Raw genomic sequence first — 26,880 nt, forward strand, 5'->3', positions numbered from 1 at the left:
TGTGGGGAGAGTTCAGGAGGGCTTCCACTGCATGGGGCACAAGGATGGTTAGAGGGGACCCCGTGACTATTTCCGCAGTGGCCTCAACCAAGAGGGCAGTGGCAGGAATGGCTGGGAGGCAAGGGGGCGGGGCGGGGTGGGGGGACATCCCTGAGCCACGGGTTCAAGTTGTTGGCTATAATGCCCTACGGGACAGCGATGGTGCCCGTGATTTTGGGGTGAGCGCTCCAAGGGCATTCCCTTCCCTCTCACATACCAAGAGGGAAAAGGGGAATTGAAAGGACGTCCAAAGGCAGGGGTCGTATTAGGCTTTTCCCTAAAGTCCCAAAAGCTGTGTCATCCTGATCTTTCCCAATAACGGAGTCAGGTTGGTTGATTTTCAGGGAAGCGTGTGGAGGTTGAGCTGTAAGAGAGTTTGGAGTCCAGTTTTGACGCAGTCAGCTAGGCCAAGAAAACCTCGTAACTGGTGCTGGTTTTAGGCTGAGGGATGTTCAGGGTGCCCTGAAGTCGGCCTGGGTCCAAATCTAGCCCTGGTTCTGAGGTCAGGGGCCCTAAGTATCGAACCTGAGTTTGAGCAAACTGCAGTTTTCCTTTGGTGACTTTATGTCCGTTTAAGGCCAAAGCTTTGAACGGATGAGCGTTGCCTTCCTGTGAAGAGATCTGAGAAGAGGGGCGGAAGGGCGAATCCTCTACGTATTGGAACAAAGTAGAGCCTGCAGAACACTTTCTGTCGTCCGAATCGGCTTTTAAGTTTGTGAAAAGTAAGGACTCTGAGGAACCCTGGGGCATGACTGTCCAGGTGGATTTTAAGTCTTCCCCAGTGAAAGCAAAAATATATTGGCTGTCCTTATCTACTGGAATACTAAAAATACACTGTATGGATCAATCACAGTGAAAATTTTGTTTTCAGTGGGATTGGGTGTCGGTATGGATGGGGGTTAGTGATAACAGTGTGATGTATAGTGTGGAGATCCTGGACAAACTGTCATCCTCAGCCATCGAGTTTTCTCGCAGGTAAAATAGAGTATTACAGAAACTAGTGCAGAATCACTGAGGCCCTGAGCCTTGAAACTTTGTATTATGGACTTGATGCCTTGAAGGGCTTCTTTATTTGGAGAGTATTGGTTAATTCTGGGGAGAGGGTTTGAAGGATCTGTTCGAATCTTGATGGGAGGTGCACTGTGGGTTCTGCTAATACGAGCTGAAGGTTTTGCCCATGAGGAGAGTGGTAGCTGATCTAACAGGGACAAATGATCAGTGTCTTTGGACTTAGCTCCAGTTAGCTCGGAGAAGGAGCAAATAGGAGACGTTGAAGGGTCATTTGACTTACCGATTTGGCTGCTTTGATTGCTGCTGTCAAATTCTAGGATTATGTCCCCCTTTGGGGAGGAAGGAGTCGCAGCATGAAATTTTTCTAAGACACCTCAGCCCAATAAGTGAATGGGCAGAGGAAGTAAGGAGAAAAGGGCGTGTGTCTCTCGGAGGGCCCAGACGGGGGGAGTGGGTTCAGGGACGGAACCTGCTGAGGTTTATTGGAGACCCCGCTCCGTGAGCTGTTCCAGTGCTCCAAGGGGAGGGCTGCTTGGTGGTGGCGGGTGGAGATTCCCTCCCAGTCTGGAGAGTGGTTCCTCCAGGTCGATGAAGAGGGGGGATTGGGAAACGCCAGGAGTTCCGTGGACCCCCCCCCCCCCCACCCTCCCTGGGAATGAGGAGGATATTGGAATAGGTTGGCTAGAGGGTCGAAGGTGCCTGGATCACTCCACTTGGCAACGGTCTTTCCGCAGCGTCCCGGCCCTTTGCAGTAAGAGCAGAAATCATGAGGTTTTGGTTTTGTTTCAGGGCCTCCATTCGCTGGAGCTGAAAACTGAGAATTTTGTGGTCTTCCTTTTAGCAAGCAGGTGTGCAATCCAGTAGTATTAAGTATATTCACATTGTTGTGCAAGATAAGTTGTATTTTCATTTTTATTAGTTTAAAATATTTAAAGATGTCTCTTGAGACTTCCTAACCCATGTGTAGTTTAGAAGTATTTGTTCAACTTCCCAATATTTCTAATTGTTGAGCCATCTTTCTATTACCGACTTCTGCTTTGGTTCTGATATGCCACGAAGCAGGACTTTGTGTCACTCCTATGCTTTCACATTGTTAAGATGTGTTTTATGTGGCAGCAGTGGTCTGTCCGGTGCTGTTCTATGTGTGCTTCTGTTGGTGGGTGAATACGTACCAATTAGACCAAGCCGATTGGGAGTGCTGTTCAAGTCACCTGTATTCTTACTGACCTTCCGCCTGCCTGATCTATCAATTTTTTGGAGAAGAGTGTGGAAGCCTCCAACTATACATGGTGGATTTATCTATTTCTGCTTTCAGTTCTGTCAGTTTTTTCTCATGTTTGTGAAGTTTATGTTTTTAGTTCTTGCATTTGGGTGTATGATAATTTTGAGTTAATTTTTATATGAGGTATGAGATGTCATCTGAAGTTCACGTTTTTTGCACATGGATTTTCAGTGGTTCCAGCACACTTTGTTGAAAAGAGCATACTTTTTCTACTTAATTGCTTTAGCATCTTTGTCAAAAATGAGTTGTCCAGCGGGTGTGGCTGTGTTTTTGGGTGTTCTTTTTTGTCCCATTGTTCCATTTATCTGACTTTAAGCTACTACCTCACTTTTTATTTCTGTTGTTTGAGAGTAAGTAGTGTTAGACAACTTTTTCTTTTTTTTCAATGGTGTTTTAGCTACTGTGGATCCTTTGCATTTCCATATGTTTCATAATTGGCTTTCAGTTTCTACAAAGTCCCCATAGGATTTTGGTTGAAATTGTGATGGCTCTATTGGTCATTATGGGGAGAATTGATATGTTAACTAGGCTTTTCAACTATGAACACAGTAGATCTTGCCCTTCCTTTTAGGTCCTCTGTAATTTTTCTTAGTAGTGCTTTATAGTTTTTAGTATTCAAACTTTTTACCTCTTTTATCAGATGTAGCCCTAAATATTTCTTACTTTTTGATGTTATTATGTTTTCAATTTTAACTTCATTACTTATCCTTATTATATAATATGTGATTGGTTTTTATATACTGATATGTATACCACAGTCCTGCTAAATTGACTTATTGTTTCTAATAGATTTTTTTGTAGATTACATCAGATGTTCTACATAGATAATATGTCATCCTTGAACAAATATAATTATACTTTTTTCCTTTTCAAAAACCTTTCACTTTTTTTTTCTTGAATTATTGCTCTGGTCTCCATACCGTGTTAAATAAAAGTGACAAGTGTGGATGTGCTTGTCTTGGTAGAAAATACATTGAGTTGAGGGGTGCCTGGGTGGCTCAGTCGGTTGAATGTCCGCCTTCCGCTCAGATCATGATCTCACGGTTTGTGGGTTGGGCCCTGCGTCAGGCTCTGTGCTGACAGCTTGGAGCCTGGAGCCTGCTTCAGATTCTGTGTCTCCTCTCTCTCTGTCCCTCCCTACTCATGCTCTGTCTCTCAAAAATGAATAAACATTAAAAAAATTTTTTTAAAAAAGAAAATACATTGAGTTGAATGAAATCTCAACATACCGAAGTTTGTGGGCCACACCTAAAGCAGTGCTGAGAGAGGGAGCAAGGCTGGTTCAGTATTTGAAAATCAGTCAGGGTAATCCACTATATCAACAGGTTAAAGAGACAGAAATTATACATTTATATCAGTTGATGCAGAAAAAGCATTTGACACAATTAAGCAGTGACCATTATTAAAATTCTCAGAATGAGGTGTCGTCTGGGTGGCTCAGTCGGTTAAGCATCCAACTCTTGATTTCGCTTCAGGTCATGATCCCAGACTCATGGGTTAGAGCCCCTCATTGGGCTCTGTACTGAGCATGGAACCTGCTTAAGATTCTCTCTCTCTCTCTCTCTCTCTCTCTCTCTCTCTCTCTCTTTCTCTCTCTCTCTCTCTTTTTCTTTCTCCCCCTCCAGTCCCCCTATCCCTCCCTCCCCACATATGCACTCCCTCTCCCTGTCTCTAAAAAAAAAAAAAAAAAAAAAACAAACTACCAGAAAATTAGGAGTAAAAGGGAACTGCCTTGACTTGAAAAAGAGCATTTTTAACAGAATTTATAGAACTAAAACTATAATTCAAGCTTATAGAAATAAAATTGTTTTTGTGTATCATTCTTGTATCTTGCCAACTTGCTGAACTTGCTTATCAGTTCTCTAGTCTTTTTAGTGGATTCCTTAGAACTTTCTAAATATAACACCCTATCTGCAAATAGAAATAGTTTTACTTCTTCCTTTCCAATATGTAAGCTTTTTATTTCTTTTTCTTGGATCATTGCACTGATTGGAACCTCATTACAATGTTGAGCAGACATGGTGAGAGTACATATCCTTGTCTTATTCATGATCTTAGGAAAAAGCCCTCCATCTTTCTGTAGATCATGATGTTAGTTGTGGGCTTTTCATAGATGCCCTTTATCAGGTTGAGAAAATTCTCTTCTGCTAGTTTATTGAGTGCTTTTACCTTGAGAGGATGTTGGACTTGGAAATGCTTTTTCTGTGTCTATTGAGATGATCATGTGGTTTTTGTCCTTTATTATGTTGATGTATTACATTAATTGATTTTTTAATGTTAAACCAGCCTTACATTCCTGAGATAAATTCCACTTGACCATGGTGTATATACTTTTCTCTATGTTGTTGGGTTCAGTTTACTAACATTGCTCAAGGCTTTTTGTCTCTGTATTTGTAAGGGATGTTGGTCAGTGGTTTCTTGTGATATCTTTCCCATTTTAGTATCAGTGTAATACTGTACTTATCGAATCAATTATGACAGTCTTCTGTTTTTGAAAGAGTTTGAAAAGGTTAGTGTTAATTCTTTAAATGTTTGGTAGAACTCACCAGTGAAACCATTTGGGCTTGGTTTTTCTTTGTGTGAAATTTTTGAAATAATTTAATTTCTTTACTTCTTGTAGGTCTATTCAGATTTTTTATTTCTTCATGAAGGTATTGGTAGTTTGTGTTTCTCTAGTAATTTGTTTCATCTCACTATTTGTTGGAATATTTTTCTTCTTAGTATTCTTTTATAATCCTTATGTCTGTAAAGTTAGTTATAATGTCCCTTTTGTTATTCTTTAAGTTTATTTTGAGAGAGAGAGAAAGAGCGCGCATGCAGGTGGGGTAGGGCAGAGACAGAAGGGAGAGAATCCCAAGCAGGCTCTGCACTGTTAGCACAGAGCCCGACACAGGGCTCAAACTTACAAAACATGAGATCATGACCCAAGCTAAAATGAAGAACCAGACGCTTAACCCACTGAGCCACTCAAGCACCCCATGTTATTCTTGATTTAGTACTTGAGTCTTGGTTAGTCTAGCTGAAAATTTGTCAATTTTGTTGATTTTTATAAAGAACCAAATTTTGGGTTCATTGATTTACTCTTTTGTTTTTGTTTTTCTCTATTTCATTTATTTCCACTGTGTTCTTTTTCATTTCCTACTTTCTGCTTGCTTGGGATTCATTTTGTTCTTTTTTTTCCCCAGTTACTTAAGGTGAAATAGTAGGTTATTGATTTGAGTTCTTTCTCCTTTTTTTCCCCCCCAGCAGACCATAATCTTTCCCTTTTTTTCATACATGCAGTTATATCTCTAAATTTCCTTTTTAAGCACTGCTATAACTGGTTACCCCCACAAGTTTTGATATTTTGTATGTTTTCATTTCATCTCAAAGTATTTTATATTTTCTGTTGTATTTTCTTCTTTGACTCATTGGTTGTTTAAATATATATTTAGCTTTTATATATCTATGACTTTCTTCTGTTATTAACTTCTAATTTAATTTCATTGTGGTCAAAGAAGATATTTTCTATGATTTAATTCATTTTTAATTTACTGTGATTTGTTTTATGACCTAGGATATGGTCTACTATGGAGAATGTTCTATGTGAACTTGAGAAGCATGCGTGTTCTGCTTTTGTGGACTTGAAGTGTTTTGTAAATGTCTGCTACAACTAGGTAGTTGTGGTATTAAGTCTTCTGTTTCTTTGTTGATCTTCTGCCTCATTTTCTCTCTGTTACTGAAAGTGGGATATTGAAGTCTCCCAACTATTTTTGTTGAATTGTCCCATTTCAACACAACCTCTTCAGGTTTTCAGTTTTACTTTGTGTATTTTGGGATTCTGTTCTTATGTGCATGGATATTTAGTCATTATATCTTCCTGATGAATTGATTTCTTAATCATTGTACAATGTCCTTATTTTGCCTCAGATAACAATTATTGTCTTACAGTGTTCTGTGAGGTATTAGTATAGCTATCTCAGCCGTATTTTGGTTACTGCTTACATGGTATATATTTTTCCATCTTTTTTTCTGCCAGCCTGTGTCTTTGAATCTAAAGTGAGCCAGGTGTCAAGGGGTATCTCACTGTTTTCATTTGCATTTTGATGACATATGATGTGGAGCATCTTTTCATGTGCTTATTTTCCATCTGTATACCTTCTTTGGTGAGGTGTCTGTTAAGGTCTTTGACCCATTTCTTAAATCAGATTGTTCTCTTATTGTTGAATTTTAAAAGTTTTTTGTATATTTTGGATAACAGTTCATCATCAGATGTGTCTTTTGCAAATATTTTCTCCCAGTCTGTGGCTTGTCTTCTTATTCTCTTGGCATTGTCTTTCACAAATTTTTAAGTTGAGTCCAGCTTATTTACTTTTTCATGGGTCATGTCTTTGGTGTTGTATCTAAAAAGGCATCACTACATCCAGGGTCATCTAGGTTTTCTCCTGGTTTATCATGGATTTATAGTTTTACATTTTATGGTTCGGTTTGCCATCCATGTGAATTAATTTTTGTAAAGAATATAAGATTGGTGTCTAGATTTTTGTTGTTGTTGTTATGTGGATGTCCAGTTGTTCCAGCACCATTTGTTGAGGAGATTGTCTTTGCTCCGTTGTTTTGCTTTTGCTCCTTTGTCAAAGATCAGTTGATTGTACTTCTGTGGGTTTGTTTCTGGACTCTCTATTCTGTTCCATGGATCTATAGTTTTGTTCTTTTGCCAATTCCACACTGTCTTGATTACTGTAGCTTTATAGTAAGTCTTGAAGTTATGTAGTGTCATTTCTCCAGCTTTGTTCTCCCTAAGTATTGTGTTGGCTATTCTAGGTCTTTTGCCTCTCCCTATAAACTTTAGAAATATTTTTTTTTTTTTAATTTTTTTTTCAACGTTTATTTATTTTTGGGACAGAGAGAGACAGAGCATGAACGGGGGAGGGGCAGAGAGAGAGGGAGACACAGAATCGGAAACAGGCTCCAGGCTCTGAGCCATCAGCCCAGAGCCTGACGCAGGGCTCGAACTCACGGACCGTGAGATCGTGACCTGGCTGAAGTCGGACGCTCAACCGACTGCGCCACCCAGGCGCCCCTAGAAATATTTTTAATGATATCCATAAAATAACTTACTGGGATTTTGGCTGGGACTGCATTGAGTCTATAGACCAGGTTGAGAAGAATTGACATCTTGACAATGTTGAGTCTTCCTAGCCATGAACATAAATATCTTTCCATTTATTTAGTTCATCTTTGATTTTGTTTATGAATGATTTGTAGTTCTCCTCATGTAGATCTTACCTGTATTTTGTTAGATCTTTTAAAAAATCTGTTCTGCCATTCTTTTACTTGGTAGAATATCTGATCCATTTACTTTCAATGTAACGTAATTACATTACTGATAAATTACTGATAAATTAGAATTTGTACCTACCATTTTTGTATTTTTTTGTATGTCTGAGGTCTTTTGCATTTCTTTATTCGTTGATTCTTGCCTTCTTTCATGTTACATATTTTTTTAATATACATTTTCAGTTCCCTTTTTGTTTCTTGACTATGTATTTTGAGTAATCTTCTAAGTGTTTACCCTGGGATTACAATTAGTATCTTAGCTTAAAACAGTCTAATTCAAATTAATACTCGTTTAATTTTAGTAGCATACAAAACCTTTGCTCCAATATACCTTCATTCCTTTCTCTCTCTTTTGTACTATTACCGGCATTCAGTTCAAATTACATCTTTATACATTATAAGCTCTTCAAGTCTTTTTCATAATTAGTGCTTTATGTAGACATCTTTTAAAACAGATCAAGAGGGGCGCCTGGGTGGCTCAGTCGGTTAAGCGACTGACTTCGGCTCAGGTCATGATCTCGCGGTCCGTGAGTTCGAGCCCCGCGTCGGGCTCTGTGCTGACAGCTCAGAGCCTGGAGCCTGTTTCAGATTCTGTGTCTCCCTCTCTCTGACCCTCCCCCATTCATGCTCTGTCTTTCTCTGTCTCAAAAATAAATAAACATTAAAAAAAAATTAAAAAAAAAAAAAACAGATCAAGAAAAGAGTTTTATTTATATGTATTTTTATAATGCTTATTTTGTGAGCTTTTTGTTGCTCTTTCTTTGTCTGGATTCAAGTTACCCTTTAGTGTCCTTTATTTTGGACTGAAATACAGTATTTCTTGTAAAGCAAGACTGATAGCAAATAACAAATTCTGTTTTGGTTTTTTTTTGAAGTTTGTTTTTAAATCTGGAGATGACTTAATTTCTCCATTTTTTCAGGAAGAGTTTAGCTGCATGTGGAATTCTTGGTTGACTGTCTATTTCTTTCAACACTTGGAAGATGGCTACCTCCCTGTTCTCCATCTTTCTGAAGAGACACAGCTATGTGTTCTGCAGAATATGCATGGGCATATTCTGGGCTACAGCTTCCTCACCTCTGGTTTATTGACCTCTTTATTTTACTTGCTTTCTTTCCTCTGGGAGCTTACTAAGGTAACTAGTCCACCGATAACCTCCTCCTGCTTCTTGCTCTGTGGGGTTATTCTTTTTGAAATTTCTTTGCATTGGGGTCTTAGGAGGAAGAGAAAGCTAGAGTATGAGAGTGTAAGAGAAAGCTAGCTTAGTCCACTACTTAAACCAGAAATTCTATGTATCTTGCTGTAGAAAGTTTGATCTAAGCCTTTGAAGATCCAGGAGCCACACTCCCGCTTATGTTTTAAGTCACCCAGACTTGTCACCCAAGTACTGAAATAAGTTTCACAGAATAGTTTTTTCTTAGGGGAGCCTGGGTGGCTTAATTGGTAAAACGTCCAACTTCGGCTCAGGTCATGATTTCACAGTTTGTGGGTTCGAGCCCCACATCAGGCTCTGTGCTGACAGCTCAGAGCCTGGAGCCTGCTTTGGATTCTATGTCTCCCTCTGTCCCTCCCCTGCTTGTTCATTCTCTCTCTCTCTCTCTCTCTCTCTGTCTCTCTGTCTGTCTCAAAAATAAATAAACATTAAAAAAAAATTTTTAAAGAATAGTTTCTTTTAGAGAAATAGTTCAGGAAGTGAAGAGGTAGAAAATCATGTTATCTTCTTAGTCAATAAATAAGGATAGAAAAGTGAATAACAAACTGTTTTCCTCATTATTTTAAGCTTTTCATGTTGAACTACCTGAAATTGAAAAAGTTGTAAACAGGGGCGCCTGGGTGGCTTGGTCGGTTAAGCGTCCGACTTCGGCTCAGGTCACGATCTCGCGGTCCGTGAGTTCGAGCCCTGCGTCGGGCTCTGTGCTGACAGCTCAGAGCCTGGAGCCTGTTTCAGATTCTGTGTCTCCCTCTCTCTCTGCCCCTCCCCTGTTCATGCTCTGTCTCTCTCTGTCTCAAAAATAAATGAACGTTAAAAAAAATAAAAAAAGAAAAAGTTGTAAACAACATGTCATATTAAATGTGAACATAATTTTATATCCACGCTACTTATATATTTACTAAAAAGGAATATTTAGTTAATGAACATCTGTTGGTTAAGAATCCAAATTAGGCTGTGCAAAGTGGTGTGGTATCTGGTGGCTGCTGTGGGGGGGTGTTTCTTCCTGTGGATACCTCATTCCAGGTGATTGCTTGGTCCAAACTAGGATGTTGGTGGGAACATTAGTACCCAGGGCTCACCCAGGTATGTGAAGCTTTATCTAGGTCTGGTTGATGCGGTGGGGCTTCTTAATGTATTTTGGGATTTTGTGAAGGTTGGTGGAAGAACTGTAAAAGGAAGCCTTCATTATGTGACTGCTAAACAGAACCCAGGGGCCCTGCATTCACAGTAGCCTCCATGAATACCTGCTGTTATGTGAATGCAAGCTGTTTGTCTAATGCTGCATTCTCAAAGCATCACTGGAGAGGCACCTGGGTGGCTTAGTTGGTTGGGCGTCTGACTTCAGCTCAGGTCATGATCTCACAGTTCATGAGTTCGAGCCCTGCATCGGGCTCTGTGCTGACAGCTAGGAGCCTGGAGCCTGCTTTGGATTCTGTGTCTCTCTCTCTCTCTCCCTCTCCCCCTCCCCCACCCCCACTCATGCTCTGTCTCTCAAAGACGCATAAATGTTAAAAAAAAAAATTTATAAAAAAAAAAATAAAGCGTCCCTGCAAACTAGGCAGAAATGCAGATTCTCAGCCCCACCCAGACCTACCAAGTGGAAATTCTGGGAGTGAGGCCCGGCCGCTGGGCTTTTAAGAGAACCCCTCTGATGGGTGTTGAGTCAGGAAGGGTTGACATCTTGATGAGTTTAGAAGTACCTGTGGTGGTGACACTGATGTGAGTGAGGTGTGTTCACATCTGTGGGAATGATCCTGGTGTGGCTGTTTGTGGGAAAAGGCTAGGAGCTTGGGAACCCTGCTTGCGAAGATCTGCTTCGCCTATTGTTAACGTCGCACCCATTGCCTTATCATAATGTGTTTTCTGGAGCATCTGAACCAGACAGCATACTTCTTCAGATGATGCAGCAGCAAGGGTCCTGCTGTGTGTTGTTTTCCCTGATCAGTGATGAGTCTCCTGAGAGCCCAGGGACCTTCCCAGAGGTGCAGTGCAGGTGTGAGATCACAGGAGCCCGTGAGGTTCAGGCAGACTGCCAGCTCTTTCCCAGAGGACCTACCTTGCAAGAAGGTCTGGAGGGGCTTCAAGAAGGAAAAGGCACCTTTTAAATGTTGCCTGCCTGCCCCCAGGTGATTTGAGGAGAAAAAGAATTTCATTCAGTTTCCTCATTTTGTTTGAGTTTGCAGATTCAGAAGTGAGGATGTTTCCATTTAAAAGAAATAGGGTTTTTCATTTGTTTTACTACATATGGACTCATAAAAAGTGCTATAATTCTTTAAGGACAGAATACAAGTGTGGTGTCAGGAAGCATCCGGGCCCCTAGGTAAATCTGCAGCCGGCCCTGCATGATGAAGGGATGTAATAAAATATGTAATTGGTATTAGGGAAAACATCCTGAAGGAGAGGAAGTTGAAGTTCAACAGACCCACCCCTCCGGAAATTAGAAGGGACACCAATCTGTCAGGTTGAAGACCAGCCAGGGGTTGGAGATGTAAATGTGATCAGGAAAACTAAGATAAGGAAACAGTTCCTTGTGTTTGCATGTGGTGCTGTAACCTGAGACAGGTGAGGCATAGCTGCTATTTCCCCTTTACAGCCACGTCAAATGACGGTGGTGCTGGTGGTCATGACCTTTGAATGGTTATTTGTGTATTCATTCACTAACTCTTTATTGAGCATGTACTGTGTGCTGGGCCCTGTTGTATACAGTAGTTGACAAAGCAGACAAAACTCTGCCTTCGTGGAGCTGACCTCCTAGTGGGGAAGGCAGATAATAATGTAATAATAGGGATAAATCAGTAAATGATGTGCCATGTTCCATGTTTTCTTCAGAAGTCCTGAGGACACGGAAACAGAGGGGAGCTGGTTTAAATTGTAAACAGGGTGGCTACGTGGGTTTGAAGAGAAGGGTGGTGTGACCCGGGTGACCCTGGCTGCTGTGTTGAGGATAGACTGAATTATGAGTCGGGCACGGAATTAGGTCTGTATGCAAGCTCGTGGGGCATCTTTACGGTGACCGCAGGGCAGATGTGAGGCTCAGAGGTGAATGTGCTTACGGTCGCAGAGCTGGTAAGTGCCAACAACCCTCCATCGTGGAGGAGCCCAAACACGTGAAGGAGGTGTGTGGTTGACACATGTCTTTGGGACAGCAGTGCATTGAGATTTGGATGAAGGAAGGATCAGCTAAGTGTCTGCACAGAGCAGAACGAATGTGAAAGTCTTGCTGTGTGGATAGGGAGGTCTGAAAAGTTTCTTGGGAGCCAAGGAATTATCAGCGCCACAAAGTTAGAATGCATACAACATTGCATTCATTGCATTGCATGCAAACAGGGGAGTTTCCTTTATTCAGTACGAGGTCTTTACTGTTGAGAGGCTGTGTGTGTATGGTGGTGAAGAGAACAGACTGTGGAATGAACGATGTGAATTCAGATCCCAGCTCCACCATTTAATAGCTGTGTGACTGCAGGTAAGTTATCTGACTTCTCTTTGCCTTGGTTCTGTAATCTGCAAAATGGGAATAATATATGAACCTAAACATGTTTTTACCATATGGTCCTGTGGTCATGGTCCTTGGTGTTTGCCCACAGGAGCTGAAAAACCCATGCCCGCACAAACATCTGCACACAGATGTGTACACAGCTGTATTCATAATTGCCAAGCCTTGGTAGCAAGTAGAATATCCTTCAGCAGGCGGCTGGATAAGCAGACCGTGGTCCGTCCAGATAATAGAGTATTACTCAGCACTAAGAAGAAATGGACTGCCGGCCACAGAACATGTGGAGAAGCCTTAAATGTGTGTCACTAAGTGAAAGAAGCCAATCTGAAAAGGCCACATACTGTATGATTCAATTACATGACATTCTGGAAAAGGTAAATCTGTGGGCACGGTGAACAGATCAGGAGTTGCTGGGGTGGGGGTAGGGGTGACTGAATGGGGCATGGAGGATTTTCAGGGCAGTGAAGATTCTCTGTGTGATCCCATAATGACAGATACATGTCCTCATACATTTGCCCAAATCCGTAGAATGTCCACCACCTGGAGTGGTGCCTTAGGCAAGCCGTACATCTGGGTGACGATGACGTGTCCATGTGGGCTCATCAGTTGTGGCGAAGGTGCTATCTGCTGGGGGTGTCGACAGTGGAGGCCGTGCACGTGCGGGTGGGACAGGCGTGTGCAGGGATTCTCTGTGCCTTCCACGTAGTTTTGCTGTGAACCTAAAACTGCCCTAATAATAAACTGTGTTTCTGATTGGAGTAATGGTAGTACTTCCCGAATGGTGTAGTGGTGAGGGCTCCGAGTTGCGACAAACAAGGCACTTGGAACAGTGCCTGGCTGGAGTCAGCCTACGTGTTTATGGTTACTAACAGATTATTCACAAGCATGAAAGTGTTTATGTAGCTGTCCTGTGTTCACTCATATACTTGGAAATGTCTATTTTTGCCCACGCAGACTTAAATTTCCAGCCTCAAATTCTTCTACCATGATTGCTGTGTAGAAGGTAATCCGTTGACACGTTTCTTTAATGTGGGCAGAGGGCCTCTTACGTCAGGAGGAGCTGGACGGAGTGTGGGCGGATAACGTGCTCCATTCCTCAGACATCCTGAGGGTGGGCCGCAGACTTGCACTTCCCACGGGCGCCCGAGAGGACTCCGAGCCCCAGAGCAGGTGGGAAGGGTGACGCCACACCCCCGACCTCCCGACTTCTCAGGGCTGTCCCCGTCAGCTCTCCCAGAAGTACACACGCAGGCTTTTTGTGCGGAAGGCGGAACGGAAGGCAGTGACCTCAGAACCCCTCAGGCTGTCACGGAGCCTGGCTCTTGGGCCAAGTGACTTTTTTATGAAGTAGAACATTCTTTATGTCAAACTCTTACTCGGTGACGACTCTTCCTAACAGTATGAGTAATCGTCCATTGCTGTTCTGAGTTTTAAGTATTAGGTACTAATTAGTGAGCCTGTGATTAATTCTGAATTTTCATTCATTTCGAGGGACTTCTTGAGATGAAAGCAAATTGCAGGATAGAGTGAGCAAAATGTCTGTTATTAGCAGCAGGAAATGAAATTAAATAAGAGGACTGTGCAGTGAAATGACAGGATTACTCTTCAAACCCTCTTTCTCCTGACTCTACAACCAGGCACACAAAATCAGTCCAGTTGTGCATGAAGCTAATGGTTCATAAATCTTCTTCAGGTCACCCATTACCAACTGCTGGCAGGACTGTTCTACACGTCATGAAGGCAGTGCTTTACAGATTCTTATAAAATATTACGATACTGGTTTGCAAATTAAAACAACAGTAATATATCGAATACCTATATGCCAGACATTGTGTTAGAAACACACACACACACACACACACACACACACACACACAGTTGTTCTTTATCCTCACAATAAGCTAGGAAAGTAGTCTAATAATAATCCCCATTTTACAGGGGAGAAAATTGAGGCTGAAAATGGTTCCTGTGGCCAGCAATGAACAGAGTCAAGGTTTTTTGTTTGTTTGTTTTAAATATGAAATTTATTGTCAAATTGGTTTCCATACACCCGGCATTCATCCCAACAGGTGCCTTCCTCAATGCCCATGACCCACTTTCCACTCTGTCCCACCCAAGAGTCAAGGTTTAAACACAGAACTTGTGACTGCACAGGATGGTCTGGCCTAGTTGAGCTGTATTTAATTGGTCAGCAGTTCCTCTAGTTGGACTGGACATCAGTGTTTTCACACAGAGTTAATCCACAGTGGACACTCCTGCAGAGTCCCCTAGCCAGGGCCAAGGGGGGTTCTGCTTCCAGCCATGGTGAAATTGCGGAGAGCAGGGTTACCTTCTGCCTTAAACAACTAGAAAACCAGATGAAATATACAAAAATGGGTTTGGGACAGTGGAAAGCAGGCAGCTCGGGACCATGATCTCTGAGAGACGAGAAGAAGACGTGTGTGAGCCCAGGATTGGACTCCCGGGAGGCAGTTCCCAGGCTGCCTTGTGGGACGGGGACAGACACAAAGCTACCTTGGATATTCACTGAGAGCTGAGGTGGCTGGAATTTGCGGTGAAGGGCCCTGGCGGGAAGGAAGTGGCACGGAGAGGGCCATGGACGTGTGCAGAGGGCCTGCTGGGCTCCGCTGACCTGTGTTTGACTGAATACTGACCATGCGAGCTACCCAAGGCCAGGGCTGGACACAGAAGGAGTGGACAGAACACCTTCTGGGGCTCTCAGACAGCTGGAAGGAGTTCACATTCCCACCAGCCAGACAAGAAGGGCCTCACGATCCTCAGAGCAGCAGGTGGAGGCCTGGAAAGGTGTCGGCTTAGCGATGGGACTAAATTAGCCTAAAGCGAAGGCTGCTGTAGAGCTGCCTCCTGATTCCATAGAATTCGTCTAATGAGATGAGGACAAGAGGTTAGGAACTGAGACCCGTTGGATAAGCAGCGGGGATTCCCTGGAGGAAGCTGGAAGGTGAGGCGGGATAGAAGAAGGTCTGGTGTTCAGGTAAAGAGGAAGGTCGCTGAATTTGTGGAGCCGGGGGCCCCCAGACTTTGTGGATAAAGGTAGTGATGGACAACTGCATGCATGGAAAGGGGCCTGCGTGGATGCCCTTCATTTTCTCCTTTAACTCTCAGTCTCAGAAAGGGCTTGAAATATACTCTTTCCCAAACTGATGTTGATTATATATCTCAGATCTCTGAAAATTTATAATTTAACACTAAGTATGTATAGTAACTCTCAGGTAATTAGACCAATAAAGAAAACACTCCATTTGTTGCACCATTTTTCCTTGGTTAGAAAGATTACTTTTAATAAAAGGCATGTATTCATGTTGTTGGCAAAAGCACAGTATTTAAGGACTGCCTGGGTGGCTCAGTTGGTTAAGGGCCTGACTCTGGATTTCAGCTCGGGTCATGATCTCACAGTTGGTGGGATCAAGCCCCGCATCGGGCTCTATGCTGACAGCATGGAGACTGCTTAGGATTTTTTCTCTCTCCCCCACTCTCTGCCCTTATCCTGCTCATGCTGTCTCTTTCTCTCTAAATAAATAAATAAATAAATAAATAAATAACACAGTGTTTAAGCTGTATAAATGTAAGTGATTTACAAAGAGTTTTATTTTACTGTTCTGTTCTTTTTTATTTATATTCTAGTTAGTTAGCATACAGCATGATAATTTGTTTCAAGAGTAGAATTCAGTGATTCAACACTTACATATAATACCCAGTGCTAATCCCAACAAGTGCCCTCCTTAGTACCCATCGCCCATCCCCCACCCACCTCCTTCCGTGAACCCTCAGCTTGTTCTCTATTGTTAAGAGTGTCTTGTGGTTTGTTTCCCTCTCTTCTCTTTTTCTCCCCCTCCCATATGTTCATCTCTTTTATTTCTCAAGTTCCACATATGAGTGAAGTCATGATATTTCTTTCTCTGATTGACTTATTTCACTTAGCATAATACACTCTAGCTCCATCCACGTTGTTGCAAATGGCAAGGTTTCATTCTTTTTGATTACCAAGTAATACTTCATTGCATATATGTATACCACATCTTCTTTATCCATTCTTCAGTCTGTGGACATTTGGGCTATTTCCGTAGTTGGGCTGTTGTTGACAGCAGTGCTATAAGCATTGGAGTTCACATGCCCCTTTGAATCTGTATTTTTGTATCCCTTGGGTAAATACCTAATAGTGCAATTGCTGGGTCATAGGGTAGTTCTATTTTTAGTTTCTTGAGGAACCTCTATACTGTTCTCCAGAGCGGCTGCACCAGTTTGCATTCCCACCAGCAGTGCAAGAGTGGCCCCCTTCCTTTGCATCCTCCCCAACACCTGTTGTTTCTTGTGTTGCTAATTTTAGCCATTCTGACTGCTGTGAGGTTGTATCTCATTGTGGTTTTGATTTGCATTTACCTGATGGTGAGTGATGGTGAGCATCTTTTCATGTGTCTGTTAGACATCTGGATATCTTCTTTGGAAAAGCTTATGTCTTCTGCCCATTTTTAAATTGGATTATTTGGTTTTGGGGTGTTAAGTTTGGTAAGTTCTTTATAGATTTTGGATACTAACACTTTATCTGATATGTCATTTGCAAATATCTTTTCCCATTCCATAGCCTGCCTTTTAGTTTTGTTGATTATTTCCTTCACTGTGCAGAAGCTTTTTATCTTGATGAGGTCCCAATAATTCACGTCTGCTTTTGTTTCCCTTGCCTTCGGCGATGTGCCTAGTAAGAAGTTGCTATGGCCTAAGTCAGAGAGGTTGCTGCCTTTGTTCTCTAGGGTTTTGATAGTTTCCTGTCTCAGATTAGGTCTTTCATCCATTTTGAATTTATTTTTGTGTATGATGTAAGCAAGTGGTCCAGTTTCATTCTTCTGCATGTCGCTGCTCAGTTTTCCCATCGCCATTTGCTAAAGAGACTCCCTTTTTCCCACTGGACATTCTTTCCTGCTTTGTTGAAGATGAGTTGACCATATAGTTCTGAGTCCATTTCTGGGTTTTCTGTTCTGTTCCATTGATCTATGTGTCCGTTTTTGTGCCAGTACCATACTGTCTTGATGAGTACAGCTTTGTAATATAACTTCAAATCGGGCATTGTGATGTCTCCAGTTTTGTTTTTCTTTTTCAGGATTGCTTTGGCTATTCGGGGTCTTTTGTCATTCCATACAGATTTTAGGATTGTTTATTCTAGCTCTGTGAAAAATGCTGGTAGTATTTTGGTAGGGATTGCACTGAATGTGTCACTTGCTTTGGGTGTTATTGACATTTTAACAAGATGACTTTTATAAAGTCACGTTAGCATACATACGATATTCTTTGAAGATGGGCCATCTTTAATTTTGTCGTTTAACTATTATGCTTTAGCAATACTGTCATGCTGCAATAGGGACAGCATTTATCACTCCAAAATGGGAGATATTAAATTCGGATTTACATGTTGTATTGGAGAAGGTTTTCTTATTGTGGCAGAAAAGTTGAAGTCATAGGAAAAATCTTACAGGTTGGACTATATAAAACAGGACTGCTAGGCAAAACACACCATAAACATATGTAAGACATGATAAACTGTAGAAAAAAAAAAGTAGTATTTTAATTAAGTTTTTAATTTTAATTCCAAGTAGTTGACATTCAGCGTTATATTCGTTTCAGGTATTCAAAAATAGTGACTCAGCACTTCCATGCATGGCCCTGTGCTCATTGCAACAAGTGCACTCCTTCACCTGCATCTCCTGTTTCCTCCATCCCTTCGCCCACCTCCCCGCCAGTAACCAGCGGTGTGTTCTCTTTAGTTAAGAGTCTGTCTCTTGGCTTGTGTCTCTCCTTTTTAATGTTTATTCTTTGTTTTGTTTCCTGAATTCCACATGTGAATGAAATCATATGGTATTTGTCTTTCTCTGACTGATTTCACTTAGCATGATACTCTCTAGCTCCATCCACGTCATTGCAAATGATAAGATTTCAGTCCTTTGTATGGCTGAGTAATATTCCATGGTGCCTGTACCACATCCTCTTTATCCCTTCATCTATCAATGGACACTGGATTCCTTCCAGAGTTTGGCTATTTGTCAGTAGCACTGCTATAAACATTGGAGTGCATGTGCCACTTCAAATCGGTATTCTTGTATCCTTTGGGTAAATACCTAGTAGTGCAGTTACTGGATTGCGGGGTATTTCTATTTTTGAGGAACTTCCATACTGTTCTCCAGAATGGCTGCACCAGTTTGCATTCCCACCAACAGCACAGGATGGTTCCCCTTTCTCTACATCCTCACCATCACCTGTTGTTTCTTGTGTTGTAAATTTTAGCCATTCTGACAGGTATGAGGTGATATATCTTCATCATTTTGATTTTTATTTCTCTGATGATGAGTGATGTTGAGCATCTTTTCATGTGAGGGCCATCTGGATGTCTTCTTTGGAAAAATGTCTGTTCATGTCTGCTGCCCATTTTTAAATTGGATTATCTGCTTTTTGGGTGTTGAGTTGTATCAGTTATTCATGTATTGGATACTAATCCTTTATCAGATATGTCTTTTTTTTTTTTTTTTTAGTTTCTATATCATTTATTTCTGCTGTAATGTTTATGATTTTCTTCCTTCTACTATTTTTGGGTTTTGTTATTTTTCCAGCTCCTTTAGGTGTAAGGTTAGGTTGTTTATTTGAGATTTTTCTTCTTCTTTTTTAAAAATTTTTGTTTATTTTTATTTTTCATTTATTTATTTTTTAAATGTTTATTTACTTTTGAGACAGAGAGAGACAGAGTGTGAGCAGGGGAGGAGCAGAGAGAGAGGGAGACAGGATCCAAAGCAGGCTCCAGGCTCTGAGCTGTCAGCACAGAGCCTGACACGGGGCTTGAACCCACAAACCGTGAGATCATGATCTGAGCTGAAGTCGAACGCTCAACCGACTGAGCCACCCAGGCACCTCTCTTATTCGTTTTTTTTTAGAGAGAGTACAGGGGAGAGGGACAGAAGGAGAAAAAGGGAGAGAATCTTAAGCAGGCTCCATGCTTCATGCTTAGCGCAGAGCCTGATGTGGGACTCAGTCCCATGATCCTGGGATGATGACCTGAACCTAAATCAAGAGTTGGGCGCTCAACTGACTGAGCCACCCAGGCACCCTGAGACTTTTCTTGCTTCTTGAGGTAGGCCTGTATTGCTATAAACTTCCCTCTTAGAACCACTTTTGCTGCATCCCAAAGATTTTGGACCACTGTGTTTTCATTTTCATAATTTTTTTTTCTTCTTTGATTTCTTGGTTGACACATTGGTGTGTGATTTTTTTTTTTAATGAAGCCCTTGATATTCTTAATATAAAAAGACATCTTGTAAGTCAATAACAAAGGGGCAGATGTCCCCATAAGGAGAAGAGCTAAGCCCTGAAGCAGGAAGTGTATTAATACATTCATTTAAAAAAAATTTTTTTTAACATTTATTCATTTTTGAGAGAGAGAGACAGAACATGAGTGGGGGAGGGGCAGAGAGAGAAGGAGACACAGAATCTGAAGCAAGCTCCAGGCTCTGAGCTGTAGGCACAGAGCCCGACGCGGGGCTCAAACTCACAGACTGCAAGATCATGACCTGAGCCGAAGTCGGACACAACTGACTGAGCCATCCAGGTGCCCTGATAAATTTATTTTTCAAATTGAGTATAATTATATTAGTTTTAGGTATATAACATAATGATTCAACATTTATATATGTTATGAAATGATCACAGTAAGTCTAGATACCATCTGTCACCATACAAAGTTATTACAATATTATTAAGGCTTTTAGGCTTTCACCATTGTGTGTGTTGTTAGCTGTCAGTTTGTCTCTGTAATATCCTTACCTTGTAGATGGCACTGTTCACTGGAATATCATGTGAGCCTTGGATTCAGTTTTAGATTTTCTAAGAGCAACATTAATAATAAGAATCAGAACATTAATTTTAATAATGTATTTTATTTAACTCAGCATATCAAAAATATTTCAATGTAAAATCAGTGTAAAAAATTATTGGGGCGCCTGGGTGGCTCAGTCGGTTGAACGTCCGACTTCAGCTCAGGTCATGATCTCACAGCTCGTGAGTTCGAGCCCCACGTCAGGTTCTGTGCTGACAGCTCGGAGCCTGCAGCCTGCTTCAGATTCTGTGCCTCCCTCTCCCTCTGCCCCAACCCACTCGCATTCTGTCTCTGTCTCTCTCAAAAATAAATAAATATCAAAAAAATTAAAAAAAAAATTACTAGTGAACTATTTTAGTCTTTTTTGTATTAGGTCTTCAAAATCGTATTTGACACTGACAGCACATCTCACGTCTACACTGTCCACATTTCCAGAGCTGGGGAAACACAGAGCTAATGACTATTAGCAGCAGAAGTCCAGCACTTTGTAGGTGATTCATAAATGCACATCCCATAAGCAAACTCTCAAAAAGTAATGTTTTTTTCTCAACAGACTACCATGCCTGCGGGAATCTTGCCTCAAAATGAAGAGCCATACTCCACTTTGGTGAATGACAGTCCATATGCTGCCAACATGAAGGGTAAGTTCTTTGATACACTTTTTGACACTTTGTGCAGAGTAGCGTCTAATGAAACAGTATGAGTAGACATGATGGAAAAGGCTCGAGGCCTCACACTAGAATCCCAAGTGCAGTCACTGCTTATGGCTCTTGTTTATTTCTGCCTCCCTGTTTTGACCTGTTGAAACTCTTTTTCAAAATCTTGAATAAGCGGTCTTTTGAGAAGGAATGTTGAAAACAAAGTTTGCCTCCTGCATTATCCTTAGACTGAAATGACCTCTTCCTCTCATTTCTGGCCTCCTTGTGAGGCAAGCTTTCTCTTCCATCCCTTGCAAGTGTCACTTCGAAGCAGGTGCCCCTGCTCCTCCCAGTTTGTTTCTTCTCCATTCCATCCCACACATTTGATTTTTCACATGGTAGCCCTGGGAAGAAGGGTGCTGTGACGGGGACCCTTGCTGCTGTCGCAGCTACTAGGCTGGTGACTGATTTCCTGCCATGAGCCATCAGCCAGACGTCAGGTCATTTTTTTGGCAAAACCTTTGCATGGTTTTGGTCCTGCCCTGTTCACGTTAGGGCTCCTGTATCGGGAACCTTGAAGGGCTTCCCCCTGCGTCAGATGAAGTAACGTACAGAAAGTAAAGAGGCAGGGGTCTGAAGGTATTGGAGTCCCGCACTTGCTGGGAATAATGGGCTCTGTTGACTGTTCTCTCGTAGGACTCTGACCACCCCACCAGGGGGAGCCCTCTGTCATCAGGAAACCAGTGTCTCCCTCCTCTTACTTGTCAGAATTCCCCTCTTTGTAGTCCCTCCTGCATCTGTCTGCTCCTGTCTGACTCAGTAGGGACCGGCCTGTTGGTAACCACTGTTTGTGGACAGCGTCTGAGAGCTAACTTACTGTTAGTTTCCCTGGTTGAGAAAGCCCTATCTAATACAAGGGCGGTAGCGGTGCCTACTTGCTGCTTCCTTTGTACGACATGTTTTTTGCCTAAAGGACGCCCCAGCTAACAACCCTGAGTCAGACCTTTTTCCCTCTCCCTTCTTCTGTCGAAATGTCCCCTCTTAGCTGGTGTTTCCCATCAGGGATTTTCTTGGCTTCTGAGATGGGCGAGTCTTCGTCGTACAGGAGCCAGGTGACGGCATCCCTGACCGAGTCCTGTGATGTCCCCAGACTGCGGTGACAACCAGAAAACCTGATGTGTTTTCAGATGCCCTGGGGGAGGTCGTCATACCCATGTTGTGATCCTCTAGAGAAGCTGGTTTTACCTCTCCTAAAGCCATCTCTTTAATTGAAAATCTCCTCATGTATAAAATGTAGCTAATTTTTAATTAGGAAAAAGTCTGGAGAAATAAGAAACTAACTTTATATCTAACTTTTTTAGAGTGAGTCTCATCTCTAAAGGTAGTTCTACCTATTGGGTTAACATTGGGCTAGGAACCATTTTTTTTTTTTTAAGGTTGGCCAATGAACCATAAGGAAATTTAATTAGGGGGTCAGTAAGTAAAGTATTTAAATTATTAAAAAAAAAATTTTTTTTTTTAACGTTTATTTATTTTTGAGACTGAGAGAGAGCATGAACGGGGGAGGGTCAGAGAGAGGGAGACACAGAATCCGAAACAGGCTCCAGGCTCCAGGCTCCGAGCTGTCAGCACAGAGCCCGACGCAGGGCTTGAACTCACGGACTGCGAGATCATGACCCGACCCGAAGTCAGCCGCTTAACCGACTGAGCCACCCAGGCGCCCCAAATTATTTTTAAAGGAAAATAGAAAGAAAACTCAACAAGAACTAGCTTTAGAATGAGACAAACCTAGATTTAAATATTCTACTTTTTGGAAAAAAAATTTGTGGGGAAATTTCAAACATTCACAAAAGTATATAGAATACTACAAAGATCTCTGTGGAGGTACCGCTGCCTGTATGGGTGCCAGTGGAGACCCCACCCCCCAGGGAGGTCCCCTTCCCCGAGAGGTACCGTCCCCCATCTTTAACAATTTCGGCTCACTCCCTTCCTCTATTCCTTTCCCTGCTTCCATATTACTTCATTTCATTCCTTAACCATATCACCATCACCATAACTAGAAAAATTTAACACCGGTCACCTAATATCCTCAATACCTGAACATTGTTCAGATTTCTAGCTGAGTCATAGACGTATGTATGTTTGTTTGCATCGGGATCCAACAGAATCCATATTGCATAATTGGTTGATAAGTATCTTACATCTGTTGTCCATGTGGATTTCTCTCTCTTTTTCCTTACACTTTATTTTTGAAGAAACCAGGTTTTTTGCCCTATGGAGTTTGCCACAATCTGTATTTTTCTGATTTTTCTGATTTTATTCCCACATTATTTCTTATAAACTGGATTAGTGGAAGGATGTAGAGCCTAATCAAGTTTTTTTTTTTTTTTATTTACAACCATATTTCATGGATGGCACTATATTCTTCCATCAGAATGCCTGTGATGTCTAGTCGTCTCTCGTGATGTTAGTTCTTCATTTTGCAAGAATTTCAGACTCACAGAAAAGCATTAAAGAATCCCTAAATACTGTTCACCCAGAGACGCCCTCTCAAGTTTGGTCAGCTGTGCCAGTAACATCCTTTAACAGCAAAAGGATACTTGTCAGGTTTTTCCAGTTTCTTTCTGTGACCACAGTCCTGCCTTGATGTCTGTGAAACTTACAGGCCAGGTACTTTGCAGCATATTCCTCCCTGGGGGTTTGTCTGCTGTTTCATCATAACACCGTTAAGGTTTTGCGTTTCTGGCAGGAACATCACAGAAATGACCTCATTCTCTTCTCACGGCATCCCATTAAGTGACCCAGAACGCCATCATGCCACATCCCTGGGGTGCTCAGTTTGGTCCCATCAGTGCAGTGGTGTCTGCGGGCTGTATCCACTGTAAGTCGTTCCTTCTCCCTTCGACTTCGTACTTGGTGGAGAGGCACTGGGAGGCTGTGGGCACCTGGTCTTCACCCAGCTCTCTCCCAGCCCCGCAGCATCCGCTGGCGTCTCTTGCCTGAATTAAGTATTGTGATGACAGATGACGGAGGGGAGGCTTCCTGACCCCATCACTGCTTCTGCATTTCTTAGCTGGCATTCTCCAGGAGCAGTTCCCCTTCCCCTTGGTTCATTCAGTTATTCTCCGTTCCGGCATAGATCCTCAACTGTGCAGGGAGTGTACTCTTGCACTGTCCTTTGTTTTCGCACTCCGCTGTCCCCCATTGGGCCAGAAGAGCCTCTCCAGCCTGTAGCTGTGTCATCTGGACACGTCCCTGCTCCCTGCTTCCTGCCTCCTAGCCCAGCAAGGTCTTTGGTGTCCTCTTGTACCTTTCCTGGTCCAGCCCTGAAGTCACCCGTTTCTGCCAGGAGCTCTGGTTCCTTCCAGTGCGGAGTGGTGTTAGGAAACCCAAAATGTGTCCCCAAGCTCCCTGCAAGACAAAGCCAGGAAGTGTATAAATGTGCATAGATATCTACCCACTTTTATACACATATTTGTTTTTATATATTGAAAACTATGAGTTCATATTGGTACTTGCTGTTGTCTCATCCATCACTGTACCATCGTTCTAGCTTTTCCCCTTACTGAGTTTATAATTCCCTTCTCCAAGAATGAGGAACCTTGCTCTTATTTAGTGAGTCCTCCTTTTCATGACCCATCTCCCAGCCCCGCCCTGCCATCACTTGCTGCCACTCGCTCTTCCACACAGGGCCTGTGCCCTGCTGGCTCGAGTGCCATAGACTCTGCTACAGCTGACCCTAGAGCAAGTAGGTTTGGACCCTGACCACCAGCACAGATGAAAATCCACATAGAACTTTTGACTCCTTGAAAACTTAACCACTAATAGCCTCCTGTTGACTGGGAGCTGTTGACACCAACAACCATTGACTAACACAGATCTTGTGTGTTATATATTGTATTTTTACAATAAAGTAGCTAGAGAAAAGAAGACGTTATTAAGAAAATCCTAGGGAAGAGAAACTACATTTACAGTACTATACGGTATTTATCCAAAGACATCTGCTTATATGTAGACACATGGAGTTGAAACCCATGTTGTTCAAGGGTCACCTGTGGTTGCCTTCCTTGTGTGGGGCCTGACCTTTGCTAAGTAGGCCTGCTTTGTGGCTGTTTTTATCTTGATTATGCGTACACTTTTAATTAAAATACTGAGATAATTATACAGTCACATGCAGTTGTAAGTCATACACCCTTTACTCCGTTTCCATCAGTAGTAACATCTTGCGCATCCGTAGTTCAGTGTCCTGGCCAGGATGTCAACATTGTTGCAGTCGAGATACAGGATGGCACTGTCACTGCAAGGATCCCTCCTCTTGCCTTTTGTAGCCGGACCCACTTCCTCCCATGAGCCTGGCCCCTGACAAGTACTCATCTGTTCCCACTTCTATGATTTTTGTCATTTCAGGAATTGTATATAAGTGAAATCACACAGCATGTAGCCATTCGAGTCAGCTTTTTCCACTTGGTGTCATTCTGTTGGTGTTGTGTATCCACGGTGTACTTGTTCTTAATGCCAAGTGGCCTTGCCTGGTAGGGGTGCACCACGGGGTGTTTATCCATTCACTCCCCAAAGGATGGCCAGGTGGTTTCCGTTTGGGGCTCTTGTGAACACACATGAGCAGCTTTATGTGTGAGCAGGAGTTTTCCTTGCTCTGGGGTCAGGGGTCAGGAAGGAACTTCCTAGTTCACACAGTAGTTGCATGTTCAGTTTTATAGGAAACTGCCAAAGTGTTAACCAAAATAGCTGTGCCATTTTGTGTCCCCCAGCAATGGACGAGTGATCCGATTTCTCTGCTGTTTCACTGTCCCAGCAGGTGCGTGCTAGTGTCTTATTGTGGTTGCTCAGCTCACTCACTAGGTCTAGGAGGCTTTTGGAGATTCTTTGCGATTTTGTGTGCAAACAATCACATCAGCAAATAAGAGCAGTTTTATTTCTTTCCTTTGCAATCTGTATGCCAGTATTTCTCTTCTTGCCTTACGGTAGTGGCCTAGCATGTCTGCTGAGCAGAGAGCGTTAGGAGGGCCACCGGCCTTGCCTTCCTCCTCCCTCAGGGAGAAGACCGTGTTTCACCTTGCAACATGATGCTTACAGATTCTGGCAGGTTCTCTACAACAAGTTGAACCAGTTGCCCTCTGTTGTTAACTCACTGAGATTTTTTTGGTCATGAATGGCTGTTGGAATTTGTAGAATGCTTTTTCTGTGTCATTTGATAGAATTATTTTTTCTTTAGCTTATTGATATGGTAGATTTTATTGTTTTTCAATATTTAACTATCCTTACCATACCTACAATAAATCCCGTTGGTAATGGCATATCATTCTTTCTGTGCATCGCTGGATTTGGTTTGCTGCTATTTTGTTCAGGATTTTGTGCTTAAGCTCTGGAGAGACGTCGGACTATTGTTCTCTTCTTCTGTACTATCGTTGTCTGCTTTGGTGAAAGAGTAATCCTAGCTTCCTAGAGGGGGTGGAAATGTTCCCTCCTCCCCTGTTTTCTGGAAGACACTGAAAACTGGTGCTCATTCTTTAGATGTTTGGTGGCATTTTCCAGTGTCTCAGCAGTAGTCTTGTGCCCCAGGAGCCTGCAGATTTTTTATCACACAGTATTTTCGAGTAATAGTTGAAATTACTTTTCTGCCTTCAAGGTGCTCAGGTGCCCAGACAGGTTAGAACAAGCACATACAATAATTTTCAAATAAGGTTTTCTCCGCTCATCCTGGAATTAGAGACCAGGGTCCCATACTGGGACGCGGGCTGCCGCCATCTTGACAGCTGCCAAGCTGGGGGGGTGGGGGGCGTGGGGCAGGGACAGGCAATCAGTCATCAGAATGGTGTGGTACTGGCATAAAGACAGACATAAACCAGCGAATAGAGTAGGGATCCCAGAAAAAAACCCCTTGCATGTGTGGTTAAATGACTTTTGCCAAGGATAACGAGTCCGTTCATTGGCGTAAAGACAGTGTTTCCATCGGTTGGTGGTGGAAAGACCGGGTGTACATGTGCAAAAGAGTG

General features: G+C 42.4%; 1 protein-coding gene across 4 annotated transcripts in view; it reads left to right on the top strand.

Annotated features, from left to right (window-relative positions):
- PTPDC1 (protein tyrosine phosphatase domain containing 1) overlaps positions 1 to 26,880 on the top strand; it is a 64,284-nt gene that overhangs the window by 14,189 nt on the left and 23,215 nt on the right. Inside the window, exon 2 of one of the 4 annotated variants that reach the window (XM_049637927.1) lies at positions 20,782 to 20,869. In XM_049637927.1, coding sequence (XP_049493884.1) covers positions 20,788 to 20,869 — 82 coding nt within the window. In that variant the 5' untranslated portion in view covers positions 20,782 to 20,787. Of the gene's footprint in view, positions 1 to 18,985; positions 20,870 to 26,880 lie in introns of those variants that run through there. The other 3 variants (XM_049637768.1, XM_049637692.1, XM_049637853.1) reach the window with 3 other exon arrangements.

This window comes from Panthera uncia, chromosome D4 (assembly GCF_023721935.1).
Source record: "Panthera uncia isolate 11264 chromosome D4, Puncia_PCG_1.0, whole genome shotgun sequence".
NCBI lineage: Eukaryota > Metazoa > Chordata > Mammalia > Carnivora > Felidae > Panthera > Panthera uncia.